This window comes from Neoarius graeffei, chromosome 25 (genome assembly GCF_027579695.1).
Source record: "Neoarius graeffei isolate fNeoGra1 chromosome 25, fNeoGra1.pri, whole genome shotgun sequence".
In the NCBI taxonomy this organism is placed as follows: domain Eukaryota; kingdom Metazoa; phylum Chordata; class Actinopteri; order Siluriformes; family Ariidae; genus Neoarius; species Neoarius graeffei.
The window spans coordinates 10,404,483-10,416,572 of NC_083593.1; the positions used below are offsets into that span (position 1 = coordinate 10,404,483).

The 12,090-nt window shown below is 41.7% G+C and overlaps 1 protein-coding gene across 1 annotated transcript in view; it reads left to right on the top strand.

Moving 5' to 3' along the window:
* LOC132873824 (myosin-IIIb) overlaps window positions 1–12,090 on the top strand; it is an 89,426-nt gene that overhangs the window by 31,933 nt on the left and 45,403 nt on the right. The window contains exons 9-13 of the mRNA XM_060909624.1: window positions 4,078–4,186; window positions 4,462–4,578; window positions 4,675–4,775; window positions 8,484–8,570; window positions 11,150–11,215. Of these exons, the coding sequence (XP_060765607.1) occupies window positions 4,078–4,186; window positions 4,462–4,578; window positions 4,675–4,775; window positions 8,484–8,570; window positions 11,150–11,215 (480 nt within the window). The remainder of the gene's footprint in view (window positions 1–4,077; window positions 4,187–4,461; window positions 4,579–4,674; window positions 4,776–8,483; window positions 8,571–11,149; window positions 11,216–12,090) is intronic.

Genomic DNA, 12,090 nt, shown 5'->3' on the forward strand with positions numbered 1-12,090 from the left:
TGAGTCGTACCTTTTATTAGACATGCTCGATATTTATTAATTCATGTGGAATCGCAGTCGGATTAGCGTCCCAGCTTTCGAGAATTCAACAGTGCTTTGGTATAAAGTAGTGCTGTCAAGCGATTAAAATATTTAATCGCGATTAATGTCGCGACTGTCATAGTTAACTCGTGATTAATCGCAATTTAATCGTACATTTTTGTCACATGAAAAACCATTGTAATTCTCTTATCAGCATAAAAACATGAATGGGCTTGCTTTGTATTGCAAAGCATAACACGTCTTGACACAGCCACTGCAAAGTGAAACCTAAGCCGAGCACCGGTGCTAGCAAAAGAACCATGAGCGAAGTGATCTACTGCTTGAGTTAGTCTACAACTCACAGTGACGGTAGGCTTGACATGCTTGATTATAATATAAAGTACACTTATATTAAGTTTAAGTTGTTCGTTGATAAATATTGCATTGAATCTGATCTTTACTGTTTCAGCTCACTTAACACATTTTGTACTTTTACACTTTCTGCCTGTTGATGCGTCGCGCTGTCCAATCAGAGGCGGCCAAATTTGCATATTACAGGAAGGATTTCTGGGATAGCATTGAGTTTACAGTTCAGAGGGATCTGGCTTCTTTAGACGCTGTCTTCTTAAAACTGAATGAATATTTAAAAAGAGCCAAATGAGCCAGTCTTTTGAACGGCTCTTTTCAAAGAACGGATCACAAAGATGCGGATCCCATCAAAGAGCCATAAATCCCATCTCTACTAGCGCGCCCCGCCCGCGCTGGTTCTTTTGGGGGGGAGGAGGGCAGAGGACTCTGGCTGTGCGGGGCGCGGCATTACAGTCTAGCTGCTATCGGTTTTCTAAGCAAAGTCTGTGTTCCAAGTTCCTGGCAGTTTCAAAAGCTTATGAAAAACCGACATCATGTCACAGAGCGTTAATCTCGCGATAAAAAAAAATTATCGCCGTTAAAATTGAGTCAAGTTAACGCGTGAATAACGCGACATTTTTGACAGCACTAATATAAAGATGAAATAAACTGATCTCGTTTGCTCCTCTTCAACTTTATTTAACGCAAGAGTAGTCGATGGAAGCTTCTTGGAATCATTTGATCCCGACCGTACCTTTAGGCCCAATCCCAATTCTAATTTCTACCCCTTCCCCTTGGCCCTTCCCCTTGAAACTGAGCTACAAGGGATAGGGCTTGAAATTCAACCCTTACGTATTGGGATAGCCCTTCAACGATCGCATACGTCATCGCGTACCTCCGTCAGCGTTTACGTTAGCAAAACGCGACCAAATGCGTCATTGGCTGCGACCAGCCGCTACAGTCAGAGCCAGAGATCTCTGCTGGCAGGGTGTGATTTGTTAACTAACACCACTGAATGGGATATCTTTGGCGCTTCGTGCACCACATCCGACAGAATGAGGTGTCAGAACACTCATGTAAACAATAAAAGCGAGAATAACAGAACAAAACGTACGCAGTAAAGCAACCGAAAACAATACTCACTCCCAAAGCTTTTTAGCAGCAGCTTGGATTTCAGAAATCGCTGCTCATTCTCAGCTCGAAAGCGAATCAAGCGGCGTGTTTCCTCTGGATAACAACTTAAAACACGTAAATAATGGAGAAAATACATTTATGACAATCTTTCGCCGCGGGAACCGCCATCTTTCTGAAATCCGCATGAAATCTCGCTGAAATCCGCATGGCATTGTGGGAAATCACTCAAACCCCTTCATTCAGAGTCAGCTCCAGGAAAATCTCCGTTTGGAGGGGTACAGAAGCCCTACCCCTTCCCCTACCCCTCCGCGTTAACTGGGATTGGGATACCCCTACCCCTTCACGTGAACGCGCAAAATGGAGGGGAAGGGCCAAGGGGTTGGTCCAAGGGGTGAAATGGGATTCGGCCTTAGTCTCTTCGCTTGTATACGACAGCTTCCGAGTTCCTTGAATGAAGGAAACCAAGCGATCACTGCGTGCTTCTTTTCAACACTAGTTAGTTCAGCTGCCTTCTCGTTTACACAATACGCCTGCAATATTACACCAACTTCTCCTGCCGACGATGGGTGTAAATTTTTTATGCTTTTTAAATTAGACGTCCTTGCAGAGCTGCGTTTTCTGTGCTCAGATGTGTTCTTGCGGTAGTGAGGCGTGGGTGAAGGAATACAGCCAGAGGATTTATCTCTCCTGTACATGTGTAGTAAAATAAACACGACCATTGTTTAGCTAAATACCCCAGCTTGGTCAGACCTGTATTCTGTATAAGAGGAAGGTTAAGTAGCAACACACACGCAACTGCCTCTTTTTCTCCCCCGACTTGATAATCAAGCAGATGAATTAAGGCCTGTTCTGGTACAATTAAGCTCCTTAGAGCAGAGGTTGAGTTGTCGTTGCTGGCTACATCTGGCTGTTCATGATAAGATAGGTGGTGCTATTAAATGTCACAAGTGGCTATATTTAAACCGCACCAAGTTTCCACATGACTGTGTATCATCTGATAATTACTGTGATATGAATCATCTGTTGACGTTTCCTAAAAGGGCTGATCTCACTTCCTGTAGCTTCAGTATACCGACATTGTCTGAATGATCATTATCATCAGTAGAAATGCTAACGTGGACCATAGTGACTAAAAATCTGGACTGCAAGTTAACGTTTGTTAACAACAAATGAAAGAAGGAAGAAGAAAAGTCTTTCCAGCTATCATTAGGACTACATTTTGGAATGATTTTTATGGAAAGATGAGACCAGACTTGAATGTCCATACTTGCCATTGAAAAATGTAAAAAAAATGTATTTAAAAAAAAAGCATCTGATGTAAACTGTAAAGTACGACGGTGGATCAGGAATACTTGGGTGGAAATTGTTGGTATTGTGAATTTCATAATATACCAAAATCTACTACCAGCCCCATTTTTAGGAAAAGTTGGGATATTTCTTCCAAAATGCAATCAAAACAAAAAATTTGGGATTCATCTCATCTCATTATCTCTAGCCGCTTTATCCTGCTCTACAGGGTCGCAGGCGAGCTGGAGCCTATCCCAGCTGACTACGGGCGAAAGGCGGGGTACACCCTGGACAAGTCGCCAGGTCATCACAGGGCTGACACAGACAACCATTCACACTCACATTCACACCTACGGTCAATTTAGAGTCACCAATTAACCTAACCTGCATGTCTTTGGACTGTGGGGGAAACCGGAGCACCCGGAGGAAACCCACGCGGACACGGGGAGAACATGCAAACTCCGCACAGAAAGGCCCTCGCCGGCAACAGGGCTCGAACCCAGGACCTTCTTGCTGTGAGGCGACAGCGCTAACCACTACACCACCGTGCCGCCCAAGTATATACGGTATGTGTGTGCGTTATTTACCAGCTGGGAGGTCCGTATCGTGAAATACCGTGACCGAGGTCTTGAAAGTACAGGCCGAGGTCACGGTATTTCACCATACGGACCGACCTTAAGCTGGTAAATAATATATATATATTTTTTTTCTTTACCAAATTCTAACAGAAAATAAGAGCGCCCGAAAGGGAAAACCGAGCCGAGCCGCCATTTTGAATCCTCATTCACGGCTGTAATGCAAATGGCTTCCTCCTCGGTATACAAGTGCACTTCCATGGCAGGAAAAAAACTACATTTTGCCGCCTATGTAGTCCCCTATTTATACAAAATTAAGTCATTCAGGATTCAGCCATGTTTTTACTCGGCGTTAGCAACAGTTACAGGTTTTTAGCTTTCTCCTGAAACGTTTATTTCTTCTTCCTCAGGGTAGTAAAACTCGCTTTCGCTGCGAACACTGTCGTTATCGCTATCCATGCTGTAAAATTAATGCTATTCTCCTGAGAAATGCGAAAATAAATGTTGACAAAAATTGCTACTATGTTTGTTGTTGTGAACGAGCGAGTCGCCAGAGGTCCATAACTGGGGGTCTGTACTGTAGGATACAGACCCGCTCGCCAGCCAATCAGAGCGCAGGATTTGATGGCAACCGGACTGCGGAAAAAAAAAATAATGATGTAAGAAAATAACCACTGGATGACACATCTACCTGCTTTCGCCCCCTTCTCAGGGTCAGTTTGGTGTTCAGGAGGAGGACCTGATGAGGTGTCTCACCTGCACCATGTCAGTAACAAGAGGGGAATCCATCCACCGCTTCCACAACCAGCAACAAGCTGAAGGTACGATTTCCCGACTGCTATGGATCAGTTTCATCACCGACGCTGCATGTTTAATGACCCCGCTTCCTGACATGTGTTTATGGACCAAAACTTTGATTTGGAAGAATGTGCTTAAAGCAGTTTGGCCAGGTTGTTGCCTAGAAGGAAGGGTTTTGTTGTGGGGCTTTTTGTAAGGCAAATCCAGCTGACTATGCTAATGGACAATAATCAGTGACTGACTAAAGCTTTTTCAGGATTTCCTCTCATCACCTGCGTCTGGTCTTATTTCCTTTCAGATGCCAGAGATTCGATCGCCAAAGTGGTGTACGGCAGAGTGTTTGGCTGGATCGTTAGTAAAATTAACGAGCTGCTGATACACAAACTGGATGCAAATGTTGAGCTGAGTGAAATAGGTCAATATTATTATGGTACAAACATTATGGACATGCAGCACAATCTTCAAACAGGCGTGCAGTTAACCTTCTGTGCCTCGTTTTGACTCCTCGCAGGTATTCTTGACATCTTTGGGTTTGAGAACTTTGCCGTGAACCGATTCGAGCAGCTCTGCATTAATCTTGCAAACGAGCAGCTACAGTATTTTTTTAATCATGTAAGTACTCGCACATACCGTACACACATGACCTAATGACTGTGTCATCATAGACCTGGAACATTTTATGGTCGGACATTAAGGGATGTGTTGTCACATGGTGGTGAGATAACCAGACATGACATAATTCAGATTGTGCTTTGGTTTACACCAAGGACATTTACAACACAAGTAGATGTAAACTGTCCACACGGCAACGGATTTGGGTGAATCTGATAAAATTGTTTATCGTTTCGGCCTGGCGTCCACACGGCACCGGCGTTTTGGGTGCCCCAAAACGAAATCTTTTGAGAACGGGTTCCAGAGTGGAAAAATCTGGCAACGGCACCATTGCGAAGTCGTCTGGATGAGTAGAACGGATTTGTTTACGATGACGTCACAACCACATGACTGTGAGTGCTTGGGTAGAAGTGTAACAAACTCGATGCGAGTTGTCAACAAATCCTATAACTTGGTTCATGAAATGCGCTTACAAAATATTTTCACTGTGAATATTTGTGTAATGGTGCAAAGTGAGAGAGAGAGAGAGAGAGAGAGAGAGAGTGTGAGAGAATAGCCCTTAGGGCAGAGTCTTTAGTCCAAACACTGCGGAAGCAGTATAACCAAAACCGCGCTCCGCCCGTGCGCTTTCCAAAAACAATCCCGCCAGCAAAAATAGGGGGAAAAAAAAGGAGCGATCTCCCCTCTTCAGATGTTGGTTTAAGTCCGACAATACATTCCTCAAAAAGGGCGTAGAAGAACAAAGTAATCCATCAACGTGTAGCATTCAATTTATTCCGGACCATTTAAAGAATTCTGGAGGATCTCAGAATGTTGGCGTACCGGCTTCCATCTACCCCCGTTCATTCCTCTCTCTCTCTCCCCATCTACCCCCATTCATTCCTCTTTCCGCATTTCCATTCAAAAAACGAGCACGTGATTTAAAGGGACCATATCCATAGGACAGGGAGTGAGAAGGTGTGCGCGTGTGACAGTGACAGGGAAGAACCTAGGCTCATGCTCACCCTGAATTTCTCTTAAAGTGAAGGCAGAAGAACGTTCAGCGCCTGGCCAGGCTTTCTATGTATTAATTTACATAGACGTTTTAATATGAAATATAAATGTCTTAGACAATAGATACTATTTTACGCTACTGATTAATAATCAAAACTTTATGTGGCTGATGCTACAGAAGAAGGGGTTTATGCGCATGCGTCTACTTCTATTGTTCTGGTGTCTCCGATGGGACCGTCTTACAGTGCACATAGAGGTGTGGCATGTGTATTGCATCGTTTTCAGCAAGCGTTGCGTTGCCATATGAACCTGATTATTTTACTGATCCGTTGCCCATGTGGACGCGATATTTAAAAAAAAAAAAAAATCTTGTTGCCGTTGTCGTGTGGATGTAGCCTAAGGGATGTGTTGTCACATGGTGGTGAGATAACCAGACATAACGATTCAGATTGTGCTTTGGTTTACACCAAGGACATTTACAACACAAGTATCTAAGAGATAGAAAGACTAATATACAGGGTGTCTCAAAAAAATGTACTCACACTTTGAATGACGAGAAAGAGTGAAATGGAATAGCTTCGAATACAGAAGACAAATGTAATTGAAGAATCATGTTCGCAAATGTTCAAATTGATGACCATTATTGTCCAGACAATGCGCACCAAGGGATTCGCAAACGTCACGAAACAGGTCATTAGGAATATCGCGACATTGTCTTTCAATTTCCAGTTTCAATGCATCAATTGTTCTTGGTTTGGTGCGATAAACTTTGTCTTTGAGATATCCCCACAAAAAGAAGTCCATGCTGTGATTGATTAATTACACCTGCAACACAAAAAAGGCAGCATGTTAGGGACAGTTAAAGTGTGAGTGCATTTTTCTTGAGACACCCTGTATAAATAGCTTCATTTAATCCTGTTATAATCAGGGGTGATGGATTTCCGGCGTACCGTGGCTGGGGAAAAAAAAAAAAATCTAGTTCGCCCATTGTCCTGTGTCATTCTGAGATGCGCAGATAGACAGTAAAGGGAATTCCGAATTCCCTTTACTGTCTATCTGCGCATCTCAGAATGACACAGGACAATGGGCGAACTAGATTTTTTTTTTCCCCCAGCCATGGTACGCCGGAAATCCGGCGCGGCGCCGGAACGCTATCACCCCTGCATAATACATCATACATCTACACTACCGTTCAAAAGTTTGGGGTCACCCAGACAGTTTTGTGTTTTCCATGAAAAGTCGCACTTTTATTTCCCACCATAAGTTGTAAAATGAATAGAAAATATAGTCAAGACATTTTTCTGGCCATTTTGAGCATTTAATCGACCCCACAAAATAATGTGATGCTCCAGAAACTCAATCTGCTCAAAGGAAGGTCAGTTTTATAGCTTCTCTAAAGAGCTCAACTGTTTTCAGCTGTGCTAACATGATTGTACAAGGGTTTTCTAATCATCCATTAGCCTTCTGAGGCAATGAGCAAACACATTGTACCATTAGAACACTGGAGTGAGAGTTGCTGGAAATGGGCCTCTATACACCTATGGAGATATTGCACCAAAAACCAGCTAGAATAGTCATTTAGCACATTAGCAATGTATAGAGTGGATTTCTGATTAGTTTAAAGTGATCTTCATTGAAAAGAACAGTGCTTTTCTTTCAAAAATAAGGACATTTCAAAGTGACCCCAAACTTTTGAACGGTAGTGTATATGTTTTTGGGCCGTCACCTGTCCGTGTGTCTGTCCAAGATTCTCAGCTGGTTGAATGTTTGTTGGGTTTATATAGAATTATCATTCAAACAAACAGATGAACGGATTTTCCATTTTGGAACTGAGTCAGAGTGAAGAGAGAGTTTTTTTTTTTTTTTTTTTCTTTAATAGCTTCCTTCATGTTTGGAGTATTATTCAAGGCTATTTCTGGCACACACAAGAAGAAGAAGAAGGAGTGGCATCAAGTTCAACTTGTTCATTGTTGTTTTTGGTTTTTTTATCGTCATACCAACTACATTATAAGATTTGTGATGGAAAGCAGTTTTATAACCCTGCTCTGAAGGAGGGCGGTATACTGGTTTACCTCTGTCCATCCGAAACACCCTATTATTTATTTTTATTTATTTATTTTTTCTTCTCAGCAACCACAAATCATAGCTGCTTGATATTTGGTGCCAAACTTCAGCTTGGGGTTCTATACCGTGTGTACCGTTTTCAGGTCTGTCGCACATCGACTTCCTGTTTACTGGCAATGTATTTACAAAACGTATAGGGTGGATTTTGACGCTATTTCAAAATGACAGTTTACCAGGATGCTGTTTGAAATCCCTGAGGAGGACACGGCTCTTTACTTACTAGTTTCCAGGTTAATTATTTGTCAAAGTCAACATTCATAATAAGTGTCCTAGTCCTTCGATTGCTTGCGTTCTGATATGGGGGGGATACGTGAGTGAGCAGTAGCTCATGGTTGATCTTTTTAGTTACTTCATGTAAAAACAAGCAAAATATTGCTGTTGGTGTATCTCGCAAACATGACACACACACACACACACACACACGCTACAGACTCGGAACACATGATGCATGTTTATATAAAACTACTACAGCCTTACCCTGACCTTATCGTCTTTTTTTTTTTTTTTTTAATTGGTATTTTCTCTTATGTTTTACATTATTTTATTGCTGATCCTTAAAGGAATTCATTCGGGTGTTTCCTCTTTCCACAGCACATTTTTCTAATGGAGCAGAAAGAGTACAAAGAGGAGGGCATCCAGTGGGAGACCATCACCTTCAAGGATAACAAACCAATTCTGGTAGATTCTCTCTCAAGCTCTATCTTGCCCCATTCTTTCTTTCTCTTTCTCAAGGAGACAGCAGCAGCAGCAGCAGAGATCTTGGCAGACAGGAGTTCTGTGGTAAATCCAAGGAACAGGAAATGCTGAGTGTGCAAACCGCATCTACATTCCCCGTCACATACCAGTGCATTTTAGCCCTCTCTCGTATCAGCGTTCTACATCTTTCCTTTACTAAGGGGCTGTCGAACAGAATAAGGTCAACTTAGAAAGGTTACGGTCTGGGTGTGGGTGCTATGGTTTTGTTGTATTATGTTTGTTATGGAGAAATTTAAGCATGTCTCACATTACTTAGGAAATATTAACCCTGGGCGGTAATTACGGCCGTGTGCAGCTGCTGCTGCTCCTCCTCCCTTAAGCAGCGGGTTTATTTTGGGGTAAAGTGCGCTACAGGAAGTTACAGACTTTTTCACTCTGTGAAGCATTAAATTACATGTACGTTACCCAAACTCGGTCAAGTACGTCATCGAAACTGTTAAATCGGCCAAGGACTGTCTGTTAAAATGTAGAATGATTTGCTTTTCAAATATCAAGCTGTGCCAAGTTCCCGAAAGCATCATCGCACAATCAAAGAGCATCGTTAAATGGTAGAGCGAGCAGCATAATGAACGCGCTCTCTCTCTCTCTCTCTCTCTCTCCTAGTTGAGATGCTCTTAGCGTTAAGAGGTTAAGAAACCCACCGCCGATTTAGTTAAACGTGCACAGTAATGTTTTGGCTGCGTGTTGGAGCCTTCGAGTTTTAATTACTGAACTTTCCACTCTCAGAACACTTCATTAAAAAAATTCATTATTTATAGGACTGCTCGTTAGGGAGTTAATGAGGTTTGGGTTTAACTCATTCAGTTCACAAGTAGCAGATAGGACTTGGTAATAACTCTGATAATAGTGGGTTGTGATTTTTCACTTCTTTTATCACAATTTGTCCCGCCCACCCAGCTATTCTTCAGACCCCACTTTGAGAACCGTAGTACGGAAGCCGAGAGAGGCCCTTCATATAATCCCTTTTTTTTTTTTTATTCACCTTGTTATCCCGAGATAACGACATAATTAATTCAGGATCTCGAGAAAACAACACAACTAATTCGAGATCTCGAGAAAACAAAACCGTTATTTCGAGATCTCGAGAAAACAAAACAATTATTCCATGATCTCGAGTAAACAGCTGAGAAATGGTTCATTCAGGTGCGCCAAGAGACTTATGATATGCTGACTTTGGGGCTATTTCTCATTCTGTATAGACGCAACTTTGGTCATTAGAATGTCTGGAATAATCGATCACCTAATAAGGCAATATTTTGATCAGGGGTTGAGACAGGGAGAGATTGCATTAAGTCTTTTAATAAGGGATCATTTCAAAATTAGTCTGCGGCACCTCCGCAGAAGACTGGCCCGGCTTCGTCTCAGCTCTGCTGGAAATCTCAGCTGTTTTCTCGAGATCATGAAATAATTGTTTTGTTTTTTCGAGATCACGGAATAATTGTCTTGTTTTCTCGAGATCTTGAATTAGTTGTGGTGTTTTCTCGAGATCCTGAATTAATTATGTCATTATCTCGAGATAAGGTGAATAAGACTACGTTCAGACTGCACCCTGAAACGACCCATATCCGATTTTTTTTTTTTTTTTTGCCCATATGCGACCTGTATCCGATTTGTTATTGACAATCTGAACGACACAGATCCGATTTTTTTCACATGCGACCCAGGCCGCTTGGATACGTGGTCCTAATTCCGATGCATATCCGTTATTTTCACATGCGACTGCAGTCTGACCGGACAGGTCGCATTCATGCGACCTACACGTCATCAACAAGAGACAAACGTCACTATTCTGCGTTGGCTAATCCCGCCTCTTTGGTGGAAAACAACAACATATTTGTACAGTTTTCAGAATTTAAATAGACTTTTATAGAATTGATCAAGCTAATGGTGGATTTGGTAGGGACCTGGATGTTAAATCATCCTGTATTACAAGATTATAAGATTGTTCTGGAAACTTCCAGTAATTTGACACCTCCGGTCTCATTAGTCTGCTGCCCACATTAATCAGATTATTGTGTGAGTTCCGCCGCCACCACAAAAACCACATCGCCAGGTCTCGCCTCATCTCCATGCTTTACTTGCAAACTTGAAGAGTGCGCTTTTTTTTTTGTTTGTTTACGTATTACGTAGATGTGCTTATTACATGTCAATTTGCGCATGCGGGACACTTTTGGGTCGTTTTCCGTTCATATTGGAGATCGCATACAAGTCTCATATAGTAATTGGTAATGTGAACGGCCTAACAAAAAAATCTGATTTCACAACAAATCGGATATGGGTCGTTTCAGGTTGCAGTCTGAACGTAGTGTAAAAAAAGATTATATGAAGGGCCTCTCGCGGCTTCCGTACCATAGTACTAAATAGCTCCAGTATAAATATGACCTATGAATACATGATTTAAAAAAAAAAAAAGGGAAAATGAAGCTCAGCCGATGCCTGCTGCAGCTGCAAGTCTATCATCAAGCACCAGAGTAATGATTAGCAAACGCTGTCTCCCTCAGGACCTGTTCTTAACGAAGCCGATTGGGATTCTGTCCTTGCTGGATGAGCAGAGCGCCTTTCCTCAGGTGAGCGGATGAGGTTAGAACCACACATGATTCATTTGGGAGGAGCGGATCACACTTTTGTTTGCATACATCCTGGCGGTTTCTCAAGTCAAATTATCGTTGTTGGATAATACTCGAGCTCATTATACACACAGTGTCTTGCATAAGTGTTTACCCTTTTGCATGTTTCCAGGTTCGAACCTGGAACTGAAGTGGACTTGATTTGGGGATTTTTATATCATGAATTTATGCAACTTGACTCAATTATTAAATATATATATATATATATATATATATATATATATATATATATATATATATATATATATATATATATATATATATATATATAAATAATATTATGGCATGCCGTTCAGGAAATTAACCTTTGAATATATTGAATGAATCCCCGAATATATTGAATGAAACATTGAATATATGGAATGAATCCCCGAATATATTGAATGAAACTTTGAATATATGGAATGAAATCTTGAATATATGGAATGAAACTTTGTATTCTGCCCCGGTCCGTCGTTTTCCAGATTGAATGGAATACTTGAATGATCGGATGATACACGGACCTGCCCCCGCTCCCACAGCTCGTCAGACAGACAACAGGTCCCAAGAAAAACTCTGACTCAGAGGAGAGTATTGGAGTATATTGAGAAACGCTGTAAAACTCGACAAACAAAATTTACAAATTAGTTTATATACAGAAAATACCGTTATACAAATATGATCCACGAGGGAAATGACTTTGTCACCGTAGCTTCGTTGCACATAAAAGAAGTAACCACTAATAAAACCACAAGCATTCGCCAGAGTGTTAACAATGTCTTTATTGTTTAAAATAGCCGCAACCAAATCCCGAGCCGACTGACTCATTTTTGCTG